The 22,096-nt window shown below is 31.0% G+C and overlaps 1 protein-coding gene across 1 annotated transcript; it reads right to left on the reverse strand.

Moving 5' to 3' along the window:
- Window positions 1–358: 358 nt before the first annotated feature.
- SCPL34 (serine carboxypeptidase-like 34) lies at window positions 359–11,842 on the reverse strand. Its single transcript, XM_086442995.1, has 10 exons — window positions 11,515–11,842; window positions 6,880–6,987; window positions 5,436–5,531; window positions 5,238–5,330; window positions 4,370–4,458; window positions 3,970–4,275; window positions 3,720–3,856; window positions 2,088–2,180; window positions 1,889–1,994; window positions 359–728 (listed from the first exon to the last, which is right to left on the reverse strand). The coding sequence occupies exons 1-10, from the start codon at window positions 11,795–11,797 to the stop codon at window positions 579–581; spliced, it is 1,461 nt and encodes a 486-aa protein (XP_086299121.1). The 5' UTR covers window positions 11,798–11,842; the 3' UTR covers window positions 359–578.
- Between the last annotated feature and the right edge of the window lie 10,254 nt (window positions 11,843–22,096).

A 22,096-nucleotide genomic window follows, 5' to 3' on the forward strand; every position in this document is an offset into this window, starting at 1 on the left:
AGAAATCTAGCAAAATAATAAAAATAATAATAATAATAAGAGAGCTTTTATTGGCACCCCAACATTTACTTATTTTCAATCATTCACTTATTTTCATTAATTTTAATTGGGCTGTAATAAGTAAAATTTGAGTTGCCAATAGCAGCTCTCCTATTAATACAGTTTTCTATTTATAAACAAATAGATTTTTTATATATCATTTTCTTAAAGGTAAGCTGGACTTGAACCCACGACCTCAAGGTTGCATTATAACATGTCAACCAACTGAACTATGGGTTTAAGCCCTTTAATATTTATGATCATGTTTGTAAATGCAAAATTATCACAATCAATTATGATTATTATTACAAAACAACCATAAAGAAAATAATATTACTTGATATAATACCGAAATGATGATAGCATAATATTTACCATTTGGATGGTATGGGGGTAGGTACCACAAAAATAACTTCTTTTCCAATAGCAACTTTGAATTTGGAAAGCAAAAAACTTTAGCAATTTATTTGATTGTAATTTTTTGGTTTTACCATTTTCATTGATAGAGTAATTTCGAAAGAAATTGAAGTTGGATGTGATTAAAATGCGGCAGATGGCAGTTTTTGACTGGCCAAGAAATGCTTAATCAGTTGAAGGGATCGTTTGGGTGCGTAGGTCGGGACCTGGTGACCAGCAGCTCTTATTGTAACAAATGTGAGCCCATCGTAGATTATCGTCCATCCGCCAACCTATAAAAACAACAGGTAATTAGTTTTTACATAAAGTTTGATAATTGAAATACCTTGATAATGATCATAAATCAGTAATAAAATATTTAAGCGAACTCACTGAGTTGGGCATTTGTCAACCAGCCTTGTCTACTCATGGTAATATTTATCTTAGTTTCAAATAGATTATTTATTTAAAATTTATGAAATAATATCTTAAATTAATTATAATGAAAATTTTTGTAACTCATGTGCATACCCTTGCACTAGGTATGATATTGGCAATTTTTCATTTTTAAACAACCATATCCATCCAATGTGTTTCTATACTCTTGAAAAGTTATTTTACTTTTTTTTTTTTATTATTATTAGAATGCCATGATAAAAAAAATTTAGAAGTCATTTTGCCCTAAAATTATTACTATTAGAAAGTGACAATCAAGACTTTTATAACAAGGATAATGCTGAAGTAACATTAAAATGTACATCAATTAGACATTCTGATGTGGTGATGCACACATAACCATAAATGCTTTTCATCGAGACATGAGTGAAAAGCATATATGATTATGTGTGCACCACCGCATCAGAATGTCAGAATCGATGTACCTTCCTATGTTACTCCAACATGACTCTTATAACAATCATCATCACCGTCACCAAATACTTTTTTCTTTTTAATAGATTAGAAAATTCAATGAAAGAAGGAATAATATACAAAAGAAGAAGCGGGGAAGATGATTTAGGGAACAAGAACTATTAAAAAAACAAAAGAATTGAAAAAAGGTCAAGGCTATCTATACCCACTATTTGTGCTGAGTGTACCCACTTAAAAACACATTTTATGATGGATTGTATAGAAGAAAGTAGGTGCAGTGAGCATAAAGGTGGGTGCAAATAGAGCGGTCCCATTGGAAAATCCAACCCAAAAAACCCAGTAATGGGATTCCATAGAATCCACAGAATCCATAATATAGTGATAATGTTGACGATGACTTTATTGTCAAATTCTTACACTAAGAATTTAGGGTTGATAGAATGAGTCTTGTTCCTCCATTCATATCTATATATGCTCAATTTACCATTCAATATTCTTTAAAATTATATTTAGATTAAATTAAATTAAATATAATAATATTTAATTTAATTTAATTTAATTTGAAAAAGAAGAAAAATGTTACCTCTTGATGGTTGTACCATGGAGTCCATTCTTGAGTAGTATTTAATCCGAGCTTGTTCAATGTTAATCTAGTTGCCGTTACTGGAATTCTCCCATCCGCATCTCCACTGCAAATAAATAAAATCAAATTGTGCAATTAAAAGTTATAAATATAATTGTAAGATTAAAAGTAATTGAAACCAAGTATATATTATTATTACCTATACACCCAAATCCGAAGTCCACCATCTAGCAGTTTTTTAATGATTGGAAGTATAGAGTCGGGTGCATCGCTCCAAAAAGTAATGTTATTGCTGTTAATTCATAAAATATATTTTACCATTAGTTCGCATAAATGAAGTACTGGTAGAATGTGTATATATATATATATATAAATCACCACACACATCTTAGGGTGCTGTTAGTAAAAGTTGGTGTGACAATAGAAGCCCACTAAATTTAATGGTAATTAATTGAATACTCTATGCATGATCTCGAAAAATGTTGGCTTGTGAGACGATGGAGAGTAACCTTCATCTTTGAAACAACTTCATCTTAAACGATCATGCGAATTATATAGGAAAAATTACTTAAAAGACCTTCATAGAGGGATTTCTTTCTTAATAGCTCCTAAATTTTTTACTCTATCTTACCAGGACATTTAGTAAACTTTTCTTTTTTTTAAATGGTCCCTAAACCTCATCTCACATGTACAAAGTATTTAAAATACTCAAACTATCATTTCTCACCTTCTTCACATAATTAAGGTTTTCAACAACGATTGAGGTCACTTCCAAAGATCTTTGATTATGAATGACGAATAAAGGATGTTATTCTCTTGATTTTGAACATCTAGATTATTTTATTTATGTATTTTGATGATTTATAAAAGAAAAATTGAAGAACGAAATTGACATTCACATTTTTTTATGATTACATCGTAACTTTTGATTTGCAACTATAATTAATGCATTTTTTGACATTTCAAGGAGATTAACCAAGTATCGAAATTGAAAAAATGAAAAAAAAATAATAATAATTTGATTTGCATTACGACGTCAAGTTCATTACTTTTTTATTTAATTACCGTCGAAATCGATAGTAAGTAAGTTAAATAGTGTGAACTCAACACTATGTTAAAAACCGATGAACTCACCACTTAGTGTCGAGTTCACCACTTTTTAACTTAATTACTGTCGAGTTAGATGATAAATAAATAAAAAGTGATGAACTCGACATTGTAAGCAAATCGATTTTTTCATTTTTTCTATTTTTCCTATTTTGATACTTGATAAATCTATTTAAAATACTCAAAACTACATTAATTATGGGTTGCAAATCAAAAGTTATGTTGTAATCATCAAAAATATATATATATATCTAGATGTTCAAAATTAAGAAAATATCATTCTCCATTTGTCATTCATGATCAAAGATCACAATCTTCATTGAGAAACCTTAGTATGTGAAGAAGATGAGGAAAAGGTAATTTGGATATTTCAAATACCTTGTACAGGTGAGATGAGATAAGCTCTGGAGTTAAAAATTTAGGGACTAATTAGAAAATTGTTCCTTCGTGAGGATCCTTTTAAGTAATTTTCCCAATTATTTATATGGTCATGGACAAATCAATTGCTTCACATGCACCTTGTCAAGTTGGCAGGGTCCAGTGTCGTTGATTCCAATGAATATCGGATCATCATACATTGACACAACCCTACTACTTATAATTAAGTCTATTAATTAGTAGTTAAGTAGCTTGGCTGGTTATGGAAATGAATTTGGTATCACTGATGTGATGTGGTGTGAGTTAAAAGAGTTGAGTCATGGAGTTAAGTTATTCAAGTAAGTACCTGCAGTGAGTCCATGGATAGGGGATTTTGGTGACATTAGCATGAAGAGCTGCTTGAACATCTTGTCGATTGAAGTACTTTTCAGTATAAATTGGCACACATGGATCATAACCCGCTGGTTTCTTTCTCCACCCATCCTGTAAAACAGATAAATTTAATTTAATTTAAATTAAATTAAGGGAAATTAATATTTTTACCTTAATTTAATTTAAGAATGGAATGGATATTATTAAGGGAAATTTGGACTTACAAATTTGGAAAATAATTTAGGAGCAACAACGCCATGGATTTTGGGAAGGGTTCTTGTTGTTATAATACTTCCGTTACCATCATGGTCATGGCAGGTGGGAGCGTACAAGCTGTACATGTCTATGATGTTGTAAACATCGAAGTATTTGTTGAGGGCGACAATGCAATTTTGGGGTGGATTGGGATCACTGAAGTTGCACTTGTTCTTGATGTTGTTGTACACTCGATCAGATATCACTGCGTGATCCCATGCGTACTCTACCATTCCCTTTTGATCTGTTTCATCATCCAGCAATGCGTTTCCTATCTGTTACCATAATTAATATATCACCGTCACAATCCATCATAATACAATTTTTTATCTTTTCAAAATGGCTAAAACTTTTTATACAATTTTTTACCATGAACCCCTTAAGATTTATGTAATCCTCCTTGGAAGCATTCACGTTGGCATCATAGATTGCCTCGGCAAGTTGTGGAACGTAGTGCCCTACAAATATGATAAAAATTATTAAATTAAATTAAATTACAACTATATATGTATTACATTCATAGTTGATCTAGATTTATGCCACCTGGCATTAATATACATTACATGGACCCACAAAATATGGGAAGATGGGAGCAGATGGATCTTGAGTAGCCTACTTACACATCAAATATATACATATAATAAAAATAAAAAACTCTTTTTTTGACTTAGATCCAATTCTTCAAAAGTCGATCTCTCTTGAACTCACATATTTAAATTGAGTGGTTTTGGCATTCTCTCAATCATCGAGAAAACAATGACCTTAAGATTATACCTCATATCTCACTTCCCTAACCCTGTAGTGTCTAGGAAGCATTGATGTTTTATCACTTTACTTTTATGTCATAAGTTACTTTTATGAGATTTTAAAATCATATATAATTTTCGTGTAATGATTTCGTAACTCAACTTGACAAGATGACTCAAAAACTCAATTGATGTATACCATGCACGAATCGTAGATTTTTCCATTGGGATACACAATTGCACATCCCTATAAAACATGTGCAGTTGTGTATCCTGAGGGGAAAAAATTTACAGATTCTTGCAACTGCCACCATATCCATGAGTTTTTGAGTTACCTTTGTTTGGTTAAATTACAAAATCAGCACTCATAGTTTTAATCCCATGGGCCTAAAAATACAAATTTTAGACTATATTTTACTTTCTAAGGAAGAAATTTTTTCATGGGTGATTGTGGGAGGTCAAATAATTGAATAATGAGAGATGGGGTGTACCTCCGTAGCTTTCACCAGTGATGTAAAAGTCATGGTAGCTATACTGCGGGAATCTTTGAAACCAGTTGACAAGAAACCTATACGAATCCTTAGCTGAAAACAAGTATATATATATATATGGAACAAAATAATTAATTAACATCAATTAAAAGTAAGTAGATCGAAGTTAAGTAAAATTAATAAGAATAAAAAATGTACCAGTAATTGTATCTCCAAGCTTCTTGATATCTTGACTAGTATTTGTATATGAGAATCCTACGCCCACCGGAGATTCCACGAACAGCAAATTTGCCTCTGACACCCCCATATATAATATATTCATCGTTAATAACCTCATCCCCAACACATTTTTGGTGATCATCAATATTTGACAAACCCAATTAGTAATGTTTTCAAAATGATCATGTCTTCTTGGAGAGAATATTAATTAATAGAACCTTTGAACTATACATGGGTAAAATATGTTTTACTCTACTTTTCAGTCTTCCAAGTCTTTAAATACTGCAATATATAATTTTTGGAGAGTAGAAAATGTACAATAAAAATTTGGATAGAAATATCCAAAAGTAGCTTCTACATACGTACACGATGCTGAAAATGATGGAACATCAAAAAGTTAAAATTAGTTTTTGAAGATGATTGAGTTTTGGGAGAACAATCATGGATTTTTGGCTAGAGGTAAAGGTTGAAGTTGAAGGCAATTTAGGTAATTTTTATTAGTCTCTCCGAGTGACTGAGCTCATGGGAGCAAATCATTCAAGTCAAAATAAATGACAAGTTTTGTATAGTTTTATTTTTCTCAAAGAAAAAAAAAAAAGAAATTTCTCCAACTAGTCTTGATTTTTTTTGTTTTTCATGAATGCATTAATGGCTAAAAAAATGCACTAGTCAACACCAAATAATTCTAGGTTTTTAATTTTTTTATTATTTTTAATGAATAAGGGCCAAATTCATTAATCATCAAATAATAAGTTTGCAAAAATACGAAAGAAACCATTTTAGCAATAAATAAAGGTTATGATTATGAAAGATGTAGATCCTAATGAATCAAAAAAATTTAGATAAGGCTTTAATGGAAGTATCGGACAAAACAATGCTGTGTTGTAAAAACCAACAAAGAAAAGGCCCCTTCAAGTGTTTCTAAAGTATTAATTTAGTGATCAAAATAATACAGAGCTTATAGTTTAATTATCAAAATTGCTAAGGAAGTTATTATTTGTCCATCAAATGCCCACAACATCTTTGCATCCCAAAACAAAAATTCCTAATGAACAATCTCAAAAATGGCCAATATCGGGATTGTGGTTCGTTCTTCTAGAATTGATTAAAAAAGAAGTGTTTCTATCTATTCGCAAACATGACTTTAGCTTCTACTCATTCAGTTTTAAGCCCATCCAAGGCTTGGATTAAGTACTACTTTATGGGTGGGCCTGGAAAGAGTTCACCCCATAAAACAAAGGTAAAACATGTTTCACGTTTTTATAGACCAAAGATAATAACAAAATGGGAAAAGGGATGAGAAACATGTATTTACAGGGAATGTTACATATTGTGTCACCCCAGCGTTCCCATCCCCAATGGTGCTCCACAAAATTGTAAATTAAAGTAGTGAGAAAGTAAAGATAAGGAATCCAAATCTTGCCTTTGTTCCAGGTGTAATTATTGAATTTGAGCTCTGGAGTGCCCTTTTGTGTTAAGAAAGGGCCCAATTCTTCTGCTTCTCCAAACCCAATTGAAGAACAACCTGGACCTGAAATTTAACACATTAAGAGAAATCACAAAACAAATCTAAAAGAGTAATAATTCCTTTATAAAATATTTTCTAAGGTTCTCAAAATAACACAATTTGTGACCCACAACACGTAGTATGAATTGTTACAAGTCCGCTTAGTTTGACCATTATGGACCTTCACATGAACCAATTAAGTAGAGGAATGTAGGCTTCACCACACATTAAGTGGATCTGTTCCTCAACATGACAAGTAAGAGGAAATAATGGGTATTTTGAAATTTCGTGGAAAATTAGAAAAGTATCATTGCAAGATATTTTGTATGAAATGAGTTGATGATGTATTAAGTTTGAACAAGAAGGTTGACATATTCGTCATGGGTCACCAATTGATGGCCCGTATCAATATCAAAGAGGTTGACATTGATGCGTGAATTGTCGCTTCACATACATCCATTCTTCTTTTATGTCACTCTTGCTTTCTATCCTTGTTCGATGCAACGTAACTATGATCAAATGATTGTTTATGAGACTTGATTTAAAAAATTTGGAATCGACCCACCCTACATTACATTTGATTTGTAGGCTCATGTGCAAATGGTAGTAGACAGGTATGCTAGAGTGTTCTAGGCCTTACTGAAGCAGTTCATATCTCAAATTTTTTCATAAAATGAATCGTGGGGGTTTGAGTCACACTAGAGAGACTCGAGTCAGAGTGAATCATACCAAGTCAAGGTTGAGTCCTGATCGAACTCAAGGATTGGTCTATCTTTTAAACCATGTGTCAAGATGATCCCAACAGGATGAATGATTTCTTGACTGACCATAGTGAAAATAATTTGGATGAGTGAGAGTGACCTGCCAATTGTGAATCCTTCTCTTGTGAGACTATGAGTAGGGGGTGTCAATTGGGCCCCTCTGGCCTGTTAACACAGCTAGGCTTGCCCAAGAAAACTTTAGCATGCAAAAGTGAGGCCGGACTTAAAATTTTCCAACCCATTGATTAAATCCGAGCAACTATATATTATGTATAGTTAGTTTATGATTTCAGTAAATAAAATATATTGGACTCCTATTTTGATTTTGATATTATAAATAATATATATCAAACTACTCCAAATGATTTGGAAAAGTAGATGAATTTAATTTCTTTTATGAAATACGAAGAAAATCTACTTGACTCCTGCCTTATCCTTAAGTTTAAGCGATTTCTTTATTTTTTCTTAGGAAGGACCAAATCCCCCCCAAAAAAATAAATAAATAAATAAATAAAACAAAAAACCACAAACCACATATATGAGTGATTTTTTGCTCATAGATTCTTCAAATGTGTGACACGTCAAGCATCTGCAAGGGTGGTTTCATAAATAATAAGAGGATAGGTTTGTAAATTAGGGAAGCCATTCAATACACTCAGGTTCATGTGATTGGTGGATCTCGGATTTTTGTGAGGAAAAAAAATTTCAACCACACATACCGTGATATGAGTACAGGTCTTATCTCAAGTGCTATGTTAGGAATAAGTTAATATGACTCACCAGGTGGCATACTCAATCGACTCCTTGACGTGATAAGTTCAAGAACCGTATATCTATACACTTCAAAATACATGATTGGAGTTTCCCATTAAAAAAAGTGTATCCCGAGTCATAAAAATCTATAGTTGCCAAATTTTCCATGTCAAGGAGTCGATTGAGTATGGCACATGCCATGTCATATTATCCGGACTCTAGGAATAATCCAAGTCTAACCCAAACCCACGAGTGCAAATTTTCAGTTAAGAAATTTTGTGCTAAACGGATGAACCAATGGCATGACATTGTATTAGAAAAGCAAATATGATTGGTTGGTAGAGAGAAAATTTAGGAGCATTTAAAAGTTTGTAATTTTTTTTAATAATTTTTAATACACATGACATCATGTTATTGATTCATCCACTTAGCAAAAAATTTCCGTAATAGCATAGTTAGCCTAATCACTAGCATCGATTGAAGAGACCAATCATCTGATTGGCTAGTTTTCTGTCTTCAGATCCTGCAATCCGTGGATTAAGGATCATTGGTGTTGGAAAAGGCGGGACTATTTAATTTGGTAGATCACGAGATACCGAATCGAGTTTTACTCTTGACTTTTCATGCATGTAGAGATAGCTTAACTTATGGATCCTATAACACGTGTGTGGGTGTTTATTCTCATTCTACTATCGTGTGGTTTTCTATTTTCGTTGACTAAATCCTCATATATGTGACCTTGAGTTAAAACCGTTATGATTTGATTATCATTTCTCTCGAAATGCACAAAATAAAGAAATATCTTTTTACCTGTTTTCTCTTTGATTGTAACGTAGCCAAATATGTCTCTTCACGCGTCTAATTAACTCATTAGTCGCTTCGACTCAAAAGCATCCATCAACGTTGAACCTATGATTTCTATCAATTGCTAGGTCCACAATAGTGGGCCCAAAAACATTGAAGTCAAAACAGGCGTGCAAGAGCATTCCACGTGTCATCATTGCCCCTTTCAGCCTTTCTATTAGTATCCATGCATGATCAAGGCCAGGCTGTACTATTATTGGCTTCTAACAACTATAAAAATGGGACCACTCAATTTCCGAATTATTCCTTCAGCTTACACGCAATAGTTGACCATATAAGGTTCAGAGAGACCCTTTCCATATTATGATAGTGAGAAGAAAAAGAAGTTACTAAGCCTCATCCACCATCAAAAATGCCTCGAGATGCATAAATAAGATCTCGACAATTTTTCATATATCTCGAGATTTTTTTATGGTGGATGAGGCTTAGTAAAAATTTTTTTTTTTTTTTTTTTTTTTTGCTCTAGTAAGGTAATTCCGACTATATAAGTTTTGACGTTTTAGTGACCAGAATGAATCTAGACCGTTCAACCCAATAGACCAATCTACATTGAATTATTCTAAAAATTTCAAAAATACCCTTGTAACTAAAAAGGTAAGAACTACTCAAAAAGGTGCAGCCATTTTTCAAACTTGAAATTACGTAAACTAAAAGGGAAACTCTGTAATTACTTTCCTTTAATTACTATTAAAGGGGTCGTGATAATCTGGTAGACTCGATCGACTACCTATCCTGACAAGTTTGGAAACCATAGATCTGTGTTCCTTAGGATACACTTTACACATTCCTATAATAATTTTTTTTTTTTTTTTTTTTTAAAAAAAAGAGTATCTCGAGGAGCACAGATCTACCCTAATTAAAGGTTACAGTCTACCTATGGAATCGGTTTCCCTAAATGTAAAAAACAAAGAAGAAAAGGAAAGATTGAAACCTGTCTTTTTGTCGTTTAATGTCATTATCCAATTGGTGGTTGGATACAAGTTTTCCTTCTATAAATCGTTATGACAACTAAGTCCATGTGAATTTGTGAGGTAAGACTAACGGTCAAAGGATCTATAATTAGGGATTGACAGCTTTGCCAAGATATGGGTGTGAACTCTAATAGAATCAAATCAAATCAAACCACCAACAAATTCTCTTTTAATCTTTTATTATAAAATTTAAATTTAAAGTTAAACAAATGGAATAAAAAGATCATCAGAGTTTTTTAACTATAATAATCAAAATCATATAAAATCCCAAATATGATAATGTAAAGAATTAAATTATATTATATTGATGAAACAACTTCTATATCCCAAATTTTAAAATATTCAAACCGAATCACAAAAATTACAAAGAAAAAGACAAAAATATTGTTAAAACAATACTAATAATATCATCATCAACAACAACAACAACAAAGACGGCTAATTATTCATCAAAATTTGACATGATGATGGATCATGTCAACCAATATAGTTGTTCTGGTTGGTATTGTTATTGTTACCTCTGTCTCATTTGTATAGCATAGTAGAGTTGTCTCCCTAAAAAAAAAAAAAAAAAAAAGACTTGTCTTGAATGGTTTTTACTTTTTTTCATGTCAAACTCAAATCCCAACATTTTATGATTTTAAGGGTCAATTTCACTTTTAAAAGTTCAGAGAGGCGACTCTATTTTGAAAAAGATAAAGAGGTACACTCAATAAGTTACATTATATTTGGCTGTAATTTGAAAAATCCTTTTTATAAATATATAAATATTAAATAATTATGGAGAGGAGATTGGGGGATATATTACTTAATTAGGAGATTGGTTTGACACTTAGTGTCCAATGAATCCATGGTTTCTTGTTTAAACTAGAAAGTAAAACTAGGAAAATATTAAACCCATTTATAATAGAAAAATAATACAGAAAAGTCAGAATCAATTACTCATAGAGACTAAATTTTGTGGAAGAAACAAAAACTTCAGAATTCCACTCTTTAACATAGAATTATGAAAAATACTAGTCACAAACAAACGAAGTTTGACACTGTGAGTCAGCAAACTTAAAGATGGGATGGGAATATATTCCTAGGGATTCCAAATTTTATTTTTATTTTTAAAACATTTGTTTTCCTCCAAAAGCAAACTGATCTCATCTGTAGGTTTGACACATAGCATCAAACGGGATTTAAAGCCATAGAGTTACCTCCATTGAGCCAGAGAAGGAGAGGTTTCTTTTCAGGTTTGTGAGTGGCTTCGAAGAACCAATAGAACAGTGCCCTTCCATGACTCTTATTAACCGTCACATATCCAGCATATTGTCGGAATTTCACCTCCGGTTGACCTGGAAGTCTGACGACACGATCAGCTTCTTGACGAGCTAATATTTCCCTTGTTAGTCGGCTAGGCTCTAGCCGAGCCAAAGCCACTGAGGCAAAGGTGAAAGTGAGAAGAAGAAGATGGAAACAAGAGAGGGGTGTGAAAGCCATTGAATTGAAGCCTTACTATTCACTTTCTCTCTCTCTCTCTCTTTCAGTTTATGGTTTTGTTTGTTTTTATAGAGTGAGGAAGGATATCTGTGACAGGTAAGTAACGTCTTTGATATTGCTGTTTTGATTTATTATATTTTCGTTTTTTTTTTTTTTTTTTTTTATTTAGAAGATATTTTCTCAATTTTATGTCTCCTTGTTTTGGATTTTATTTCAATATCTTTGGTTTTAATTTTAATTTTTTTTTTTTTCTTTTCGACCATAATTTTTTGCAGAAATAACGAAACTGCCACTTTGTTAATTTATATACTTCTCCTTTGGTGATCCAATGACTTAGGTATCATTTATAGAGTTTGGGCTAAGGGTGTCCGTGGTTACCCAATTACTAATTACCCGACCAACTCGAAACCGATTAGCCATTTCTAGGTCTATAATCATGGGCCGGATCATTTTAGGGTTCAATTCTTGGTAGTCATCATATGAACCCGATAAGAATATTTGGATCTCTTTTAGGTATCTCATGGATATCTAGACGGTACCAGATTAATTTGTTTTATTTATAATAAAATTAGTTATCTGATTAAATACTAATCAAAATATAATTGAAAACTAAACAAGTCTAATTTTATTGGGAATTCTTGGATGAATATTACATAAACCCTTAAGAGATATGTATAAATATTATATCAACCAAGATATATGATACAATGTATCTCATGCATTATAATACAATGCTTTTTATTTTCTAACACCCTTCTTTAATTGCATGATCATTTGAAGAGAGAATATGCAATTGGTTATAGTTGTTCTTAATCTCAAAAAGTAGTATGTTCATTGATGGCCAAAAATCTAATTGTATTTGTCAGTGATAACCGTCTATCTGTTAACAAACCAACTACTCCAAAAAATCGATCTATTGGTGAAAGGGAAAACTAAGAATATAATAAGGTTAAGAGGATTAACTAGGGTACGACACACACGAGAGTAGAGGAAAATATACCCCCCTTCACCCATAAGGGTGGAAAGATTTGAACCCATGATTTATACGAACCTAATGCTCTAATACCATGTTAACCAACTAACAAATCCAAAAGACCAAACTTTTTCAAAAATATCGAAAAAAATTTCCCTATAGGGATGTATTATGAAAATATTGCAGATTAATCAGCAATTTAAGATGAATTGGTGATATTAGTTATATAATTGTTTGTTATTATAAACTCAGCAAGAATTTCAAATAGAGTTGTGATAATCTAACTACGCCGCATGGCACACTCAATTAACTCTCCTGATGTGATAAGTTGGGAACCAAAGATCTATATGCCTCGGGATACACAATTCCCTCTTGATACATTTTTATGAGGAAGTGCAATTTTGTATCCCAAGGCATATAGATCTATGATTCCGAACTTATCATGTGAGGAGAGTCAATTGAGTGTGCCACGTGGGGTAGTTAGATTATCATGATTCTCTCGAATAATAACCAATTAATCCGGAAAAATCGATCATTGTTATTTAGGAGAGATTTACCTGGCAGACTTGTCTATTGCAAATTTTTGACAAAAACCCTCTTACTTTATCAAGTTGGTTATTTGAACAAACCTTACTTTATGAATCATGCTACCATGACTAACCGACTAACCTAGTAAGATTTCAAATCTTATTAAGTGTTCTTGGGCTCACATGGATAATCAAATTAGCAATTCAACAACACAAATGTGTATATTTCATGGAGATACTTAAATATAAAAGAAAATATATAAAACAAAAACCTTTTTGAGTTTGATAGTAGGCGTTGAAAATGGCTAGCAACTGAATTCCCAAATTTAAAACTAAACTTTAGTGGTGAAAATTATTATCTTTTTTTCAAATATTTTTTTCTAAGTTCTTATAATTTTGTCCTTTTTAATCTTGTGGCATCAGATCATATTTTTAGAGGCAAAAAATTGATGTGATTAGAATATACTCCAACGTGTGTTAAGTAACAAAGTAATTACATAAATTTGAATCTTATGACATGGATGGCCAGTCCAGGGTTTGCTCGGTAACCAACTTGATAAAGTAGGGTTTGTTGGATAACCAACTTCATAAAATAAGGTTCCCTTGGACTTGTCAGACCTATTTGTTGCAATTCTATTACAAAAACTCCTTACTTTATCAATACTTGAGTAAACCTTACTTTATGAATTAGACTACCATGACAAACTTAGTATGATTTTAAATATTACTAAGGGTTCTTAGGCCTATATGAATTATCAAATTAGAAATCCAATAATGCAGAATTCTAGGTTTCATATAAAAAATCAGATTCAAAACCTTTTTTTTATTAAAAAATAATCTTTTTTAGCTTGATCATAGGTGTTGAAAATAAATGGCTACCGAACTCCCAAATTTAAAACTGAAATTCAATAGTAAAAATTATTATTATTATTTTTTTTAAAATTTAATTCTTAGAATATTTTTCCTTATAACTTTATGACATCAGATCATGTTTTTGGATGCCACAAATTTATGCTATTAGAATCCACTCCAAGGTATATATATTCAGTAACAAATTAACTTCATAAATTTGTAATTTATGACGTGGATCCTCACTCCAAGGTTTGCACATAAACAAACTTGATAAAGTGAGGTTTGGTGGGTAACAAACTTTATAAAGTAAGGTTCCCTTGGAGTTGTCAGAACTCCAAGGGAGTTTGACATCTCCAAGGGAGTTTTTGTAACAAAAATGCAACAGTTGGGTTGACCGGGTAAATCTCATATTTATTTATTTATTTATGACTAATGATTTTCTAACTAGAAAGTCTTCACTAGGTCAATACTCGGCTGACGTGTTACATACACTGAACCATAGATCTGTTTCATCGGGACACACGTAAATCCCCGTAAAAAATGTGCATTTGTGTATCTCGCGGAAACAGATCTATGGTTTTATGTCCATAACATGTCAGCCGAGCATTGACTGAGTGAAGACTTTCTAGTAAGAATATCAGCACTCTTTTTTTATCCCTCCATCCCCTTTTTTGGAGTCTACCCTTGAGGTCTTAACTCGTAGTTTTCCCCTTTTTTTTTCAACTTTTCTTAAATGACCCAGCTATCGAATAATTAGCGAATCTGAACATGGTTACTATGATTCCCACAAAATCTAAAATCTAGAATCAAAAATCTATGGGAGTGTTTGGAAATATGTGTTCCGCCAGTGCTAAGACTTGATTTCAGATTATGGCTTCTATCGGCAATCAAGTGCATTACCGGATGTTCTTCTTCCTCTTAAAAGAGCTTTTTATGATCAAAATTAGCAGCGATGTTGTTTTTCACTAAAGGCCCCACAGATTCTTTAGCAACTTCTAGACCCAAAAATAGAAATTGAGAATAAAAAATAAAAAATATATATTTCTGACAATTCAATTCTTACTAAAGTGATTCAAAGAAAAATGATTCTATAGAAACAATTTTGTTGAAAGCCAAACTAACCCACCCACGAATTGCATCATCATCATCTCTCTTTACACACTCTACTAACGAGCATGAGTAGGCGTGAAGGTGTATTATCAACTTTTCTATAAAGATTTATCATTTTTCAATAATTGAAGTATTGAACATTACCATCCCACCATCTTTAGTGGTCCTGCCCCACTTCATAATGCAATTATTTTCAACCATGGAGTACTAGATTTTAGATAACCTATCCGTGTGAGAGAGACATCCATGCACTATGGACCCGAGGTCCATGGAATCATCATTTGGAATTAATTTAAGAAAGAAAGGAATTTATTATTATTATTATAAATTTCTTCTTTCTATTCTTGAGAAGGAGAGTTTTCATGGTGAATTGGATGCTATTGTAAGAATCCTAATGGATTTACATAGAAAATTAAAATAAAAAATAGAAGAAAATCATACTTAACTTTGACCTTCCTAATAGGGATTGATTCTAACTTAAATTAGTTGATATTTCTAATCTACCAATCTCTATCATAAATCTTTCATATTATCACAACCTATGACGTTTATGAGACACATGATTTGGAGTACGTGTGTAAAATACAAAGATGGGTTCCACTCTCTTTGTCTCAAGATTTATACCATGAACAACATATCTTGAGGACAGGTTTGACCATTTTACCTTTTCTCTTTTTCTACTTTTCAAAAATAATCCTAACTCTATTCCCTTTTTTCTTGTACCCTATTCTAATATTACTCCCCCAACTTAATTTTTTTCCTCTTCTCCCTTCTTTCTTAGTAATACCTGTAAACACACCAATTTGAATAGGCCCCACTCGAAAGAACAAAAAAAAAAGTTTTTCTAACAAAACCTATCAATGGTCTTAAGGACCCAAATCTTTGAAATTCAGTATTTTGATTAAATCAAAAGATCCTAAGATCCCCAAATGTTTCATGGACTCACAATAAGGCTTTTTAAGCCCACCACCTTCTCAAGCCCTCGTAACTCTAACCTCGAACTCACCATCAATGCTCGAGCCCATCTTTAAACTCACCTAATGTCAAGATATTCTTGGTTTTCAATTTGTTGAAAATTCCATTAAACTATGTCGTCTTACTCATTCAACTTATGGATGTTTTCGACGTCGATGATTTTAAGTAAAGAGTGGATAATGAAACCTAGGTTATCAAATGAATACCTTAAAGGTGTATATTCTTTCCTCGCGCATTTGAAACAAAATAGTTTGAATTTGGGGGCCGTTGGTTACTATTATTATCCTAATATCAAATGTCGTAACATGTTTTTTGGGAAGAAAAAACTAAACGTAATTTCAAAACACCTAATTTGTGACGGTATCGATACATCTTACACGACATGGAGCGACAGGAGTTGTCCTAGGTTCCTTATTTTATTACAAGAATTTCTTAGGTAGAGAACCACATAGTAATAGTCAGTACAAGAGGATTGACTTTATGTGGGAAACACTAAATAATAATCATACGACATGTCACGCACTATTTAGAATGGAAAGACACGTATTTTTGAATCTGAGTATCATTTTGGAGAAGTGAGGTTTACTACAGATGGAACAATACGTTACTATTCAAGAACAAGTAGTGATGCTATTATTAATAATAGGATATAATCAATGACAAAGAATAATTGCAAATCGTTTCATTCACTCACTTTAAATGATTAACAAGTATTTCAACAAAGTTCTTTTGGCTATTGTAAACTTGTCAATGTTCTTAATTGTACCTCCCAACTTCAATGAAGTCTCTCTGCACATCCGTAACAATCCTCATTTTTTGTCCTATTTTAATGTAATTTATTATATATTTTTTAAAAATATTTATTTTATTAATATTTATAGATTAATATATTTTAAAATATGTATTAGAACAATAGACAGGACACACGTTAGTACATTTGTACTAATGGAAGAACACGTGCGATATCGAGGACATAAAGGACTCACACAAAAGATAATGGCAACATGTTCACTTGATATGTTGTTCACTCATGTGGTGGTTGGTTGGGAATAATCGACTAATAATTCACGTGTCTTCCTTGATACATTAAATATACCTAATTTAAATTTTCCATATCCTCCACCAGGTTTGTATGTAAAAACTTGTCAATTATATATGTTTATATTCAATCTTAGAAATTAAATTTTTTTTGGATAATAGGTAAATATTATTTGATAGATGCTGGGTACCTACTCATGGATGGTTATCTCGTACCTTATCGAGGTATATGATACCATCTACAAGACTATAGGAGATCACGGGCAAATTGTTGAAAGGAACTATTCAATCATTTACATTCTTCACTTCGGAACATGATCGAACGAACCTTTGAGGTTTTGAAAGCAAAATGACCAATATTGAAGTTGATGCGTTCATATAATTTAGACAAACAACAAAATATTATTGTTACCTGCATAGCATTATATAATTTTATCAAAAAGTATATCATTGTTGATGAAGAATTTGCTCGATTCAAGGAAAAATTATTAATGGAAGAGAAAGAAGAGGACATCACTGATCAAGAGTATCTAGGTCCCTCATCAGTAAGTCGTCAAAGCCAACAAACAATAAAAATATATAGGGATTCAATAATCGATGCCATTTTTACTAGCAATCATTGATAAATTTTCATATTATTTTTTTTTACTTTATATTGTAAGTGTAAATATTATTATTCAATGTTGAGATAAAAATTATACTATTTTTAAGTATATTTTCAAGATTCTGTGCTTATTTATTTATATTTTTATGTATGATGAGTAGCATTGATGGCAAACTATATGTATCCACCATTTTGTTCATATGATCAAGTGATGACATTAGTCATAACTAAAATAAAAGAAAATTGTAGTAGGATGTTTTATAGGTGTTCATCTTGCAAGTAATATCTCATTGATATTAATGTTGAGTGAGTACCTATATAATTAGATTGATATTAATTCATGTATTATTTTACTTTATAGATAATGTAGAGTTTTTTGTGTGGGCAGATAAAATTGACATTATCAATGATAATGTTACTCAAGATAAAGTAACGGAGGTAAATAAGAAGAATAAAAAATATATCTTGTATGCATTTGTTGGATGTATATTTTTCATGTTTTTATTTATTTCAATTTTACTTATTATATTAGCTATGACTATTATGTTTAAATGATGTCAAAATATAAATGAGATGTTATGTGGATGTGTTACGTATATACGATATAATATGGATATTGGATTACATATTATGCTGGTATTTTATTTATCAGGAAAATTTTATATGTCCATTTTTAAGAGGAGATACTACCAAAATTTCTATAGAATTATAAATTTTTTATAATTTTTTATAAAATTATAAATTTTTTTAAATTAAAATAATTATTTTATACTCTAGTCATTTTTATGCATTTTGGGTGTATTATCAACATTAATTATGCATGTATTTTGTTTATCAAAAAAATTTCATATGTCCATTTTTAATAGGAGATGTTGCCAAAATTTCTATAGAATTATAAAATAGTTATAATTTTTTATAGAATTATAGATTTTTTTAAATTAAAATAATTATTTTTATAATTTTTTAATATATTAATTTATTATATTTATATACATTTAGTGTTATTATATATTTATACGGTTATTTTTGTCATTTTATCTTAATACAACAAAATCCGGCAGTTGTATCAAACAATAATTATTATATTCTAATAAATAACGTAGCATTTTTACAAGACTTTATCAAACAAGTTTTTCAGTGATCCGATTTTTTACAATTGTTTCTAACAGCAACTTCTTATAGTAGAATCTGAAAGCAAATTTTGCCAGCTATATCAAACGGGGTCTTAGTTACAAGTTGAAGATGATGGTATTTAAGTTATTTTCTATTAGTTTAGAAAATAAGAACCAGGTCAATAGGGGCATGTCTTCAGTTTGAAAACAAAGGGCATCTCAAATGTGGAGGGGTGTCCAAATCAACTAAAACATTGGGGGGAGGAGGGCATATCATCAATTTGAAAACATTGGAGTATCTCAAGTATTCTTTAAAAATTGAGGGGGCATGTCATCTATTTAAAAGCAAAGGGGTGTCTCAAATATTCATTAAAAAATCAAGGGGGTGAACAAGGTCAAAATTGATATGTCATCCATTAAAAAAACACAGGTGATATCTTAAGTATTAAAAAAAATTTAGAGGAGATTCCATTAAACCGAGAAAATTGGAGTCTCAGTGAGGGCAAAATTTCAAGTAAAATATATTAAAACTATCAAGAGGACCATGTAATTTAAAAAAATTATTTCTCGGGCAAGTGAAACCATTGCCCCCCCCCCCCCCCCCCCCCCCCCCACCCCAAATCTCCCTTCTCTCTTCTCTCTTTTTGTAAATCTGTCTATCTCGAATATTCATCGGAAAATTGAGCAGGGTTAACAAGGTCAAAATGGGGTATGTCATCCATTAGAAAACACGGGTGGTACTTTAAATATTAAAAAAAAAAAATAGAAGGGGTCCCCAAAAATTCAAATGTAGGGACAAACTCAAAATACATCAAAACTATCAAGAGGATTGTACAATTTTACAAAAATCTTGTGGGGCAAGTGCCCCATTGTAAATCCGTCCCCTGGGAAGAGAGCTAATCCCTCTTCTTCTTTTTCTTACAAAAAAAACAAAATAAACAAAATAAAATGAAAGAAGAAGAAGAATGGGTACAAATAATTTTCTCTATGTTTTAAAAGATTATTTTATTACATAAAAACAATTTCATCTATATATTAGATTGCTCAAAAAATTGTTTACATGATAAAGAGTTTTTCAAAATGTTTATTTGATTGTCCAGGTATCCTATTGGATACATGTAGATATTGGACATTAAAACTATCAAAGACTTTTTTTAAAAGGACGTAATTGATCTTAAGTTTATGTAAATGGCCTATTTGATTAAATATCTCATTTTAGAGGTGTAATTGCGATATGGATAGCTTAACTTACTTCTTATTTAAAAACATATTAATCTTTGGTTTTGAAAAGCTTGGAATAGAATTATCATAAAGCAATCTATGTTTGTATTCATATTGGATAACTTTATCTCTTTTATTATATGGGATGTCGACATCAATGTGTGAGCCAATACTTAATATCCTAAAGTTTAGGGGAGCAAAAGTTATCACCATAATGTCTGAGACATCCGAACATTATTTTACTTAAGGGCCCTAAAATATTGGAATCCCCTCCAACCCTTTATATTGATTTCATTTACGAAATCTAAATTGATTTCCTTTACTTTAGAGTACAAATCATTTAGTAAGTGACTTTCGTTTTCTATAAACATGAGACTATACTCTCAATTGTATATGTTAAAGTATGTGACATACCACAACTACAATGTTTTGTAGGATTCTGAGAGATGCAAATTAGAAAATCTTATTATGAAAAAATTACTTAATAATCCCTCATGTTATTATTTTTTTAAATTTAGTCATTGACTTTTGCTAGTAATCAAAATAGTCCATTTAGTAAATCCCTCTTTTAAAAAGAGTCCTTAAACCTCACTCTATACATTTCTCACAGTTAAAAAATTGATATTGTCCTAATCATTTAAATTCATCATTTTTTCATCCCAAAAAATTGGATTTCCAGCATCCTTATCGAGCATTGGAGACTCCATTCCGATGAAAAGGATTTCAAAAGAGAGAAGAAACAATTTTCGAGGATTTTTTATTTTTTATTTCATTTTTCTCAAGCATTTTGAAGATGTATGTTAAAAAATTACGGTTCTTCAATTGTTTTGCTTCATTTTTGAATGAAAATCAATCAATATTGATTCTTTTGGTTTGAAATAATCTACACAAGTCATAATGTCGAGTTTCAAGTTATTTTTCAATGTATTTTAATTGGAAAAACTTGAAAAAATGAAATTGGGTGGGGTTTTATAGCTTCGAGGTCGACAACTCTTTTTTTAATTATTGTCAAGGTCACCAACTTTTTAATTATTGTCAATCTCATCAATAATTTTTTTTTTTTTTAATTATTGACCTCAAAGTTGTAAAACCCACCTGATTTTTTTTTTTCGAGTTTTTCCAACTAAAATACATGAAAAATTCGACTTAAAAGTTGACATAATGACATGTTTTGATGATTTCAAACCAAAATAATTATCCTTGATCGATTTTCATCCAAAAAAGAAGCAAAACAATTGAAAAAACTCTAGATTTTTACATCTTCAAAATACTTTAAAAAATCCTTGAAAATCACTTCTTCCTTTTCATCAGAATGGAGTCTCCAAAACTCAATTGGAATGCCGGAAATCTATTTTTTTTTTTTTATTTACAAAAATGGTTAGTTTGAATGGTTAGGACAATTTCAAAATCTTCATTGTGAGAAATGTGTAGAGTGGGGTTCAAGGACTGTTTTGAAAAGAGGGATTTACTAAACGGACAATTTTGATTACCCGCAAAAGTCAAAGACTAAATTGAAAAAATCAACGCCAAAAACTATTAAGTAATTTTCTCTAATTTTATCAAGAGAGAAATGATTCAAAAGCACTAAAGTAAATATAAATAAATTCATATTGATTATACAAATCAAACGCAGGTAATCCTTGAAACTTCTGCTTAGATTTAAATGGGTAATAAATCATGTATCTATACCAATGGGCTGATTGAATTTCATTCTTAATCGGGTTATTTTCTCCATAAACCTTTTGAAACATCATCTTCAAAAAATTTATATCATGATTTTGATTAATAGATGTTATACAAAATAATATATCAAATAAAACACAAACATTTGAATTATTTAAAAAGTTATTTACTTGTATAGGAAAATAAAAATTAACAAAAGTGGTC

This window comes from Akebia trifoliata, chromosome 5 (assembly GCF_017979445.1).
Source record: "Akebia trifoliata isolate Shusen 1 chromosome 5, ASM1797944v1, whole genome shotgun sequence".
NCBI lineage: Eukaryota > Viridiplantae > Streptophyta > Magnoliopsida > Ranunculales > Lardizabalaceae > Akebia > Akebia trifoliata.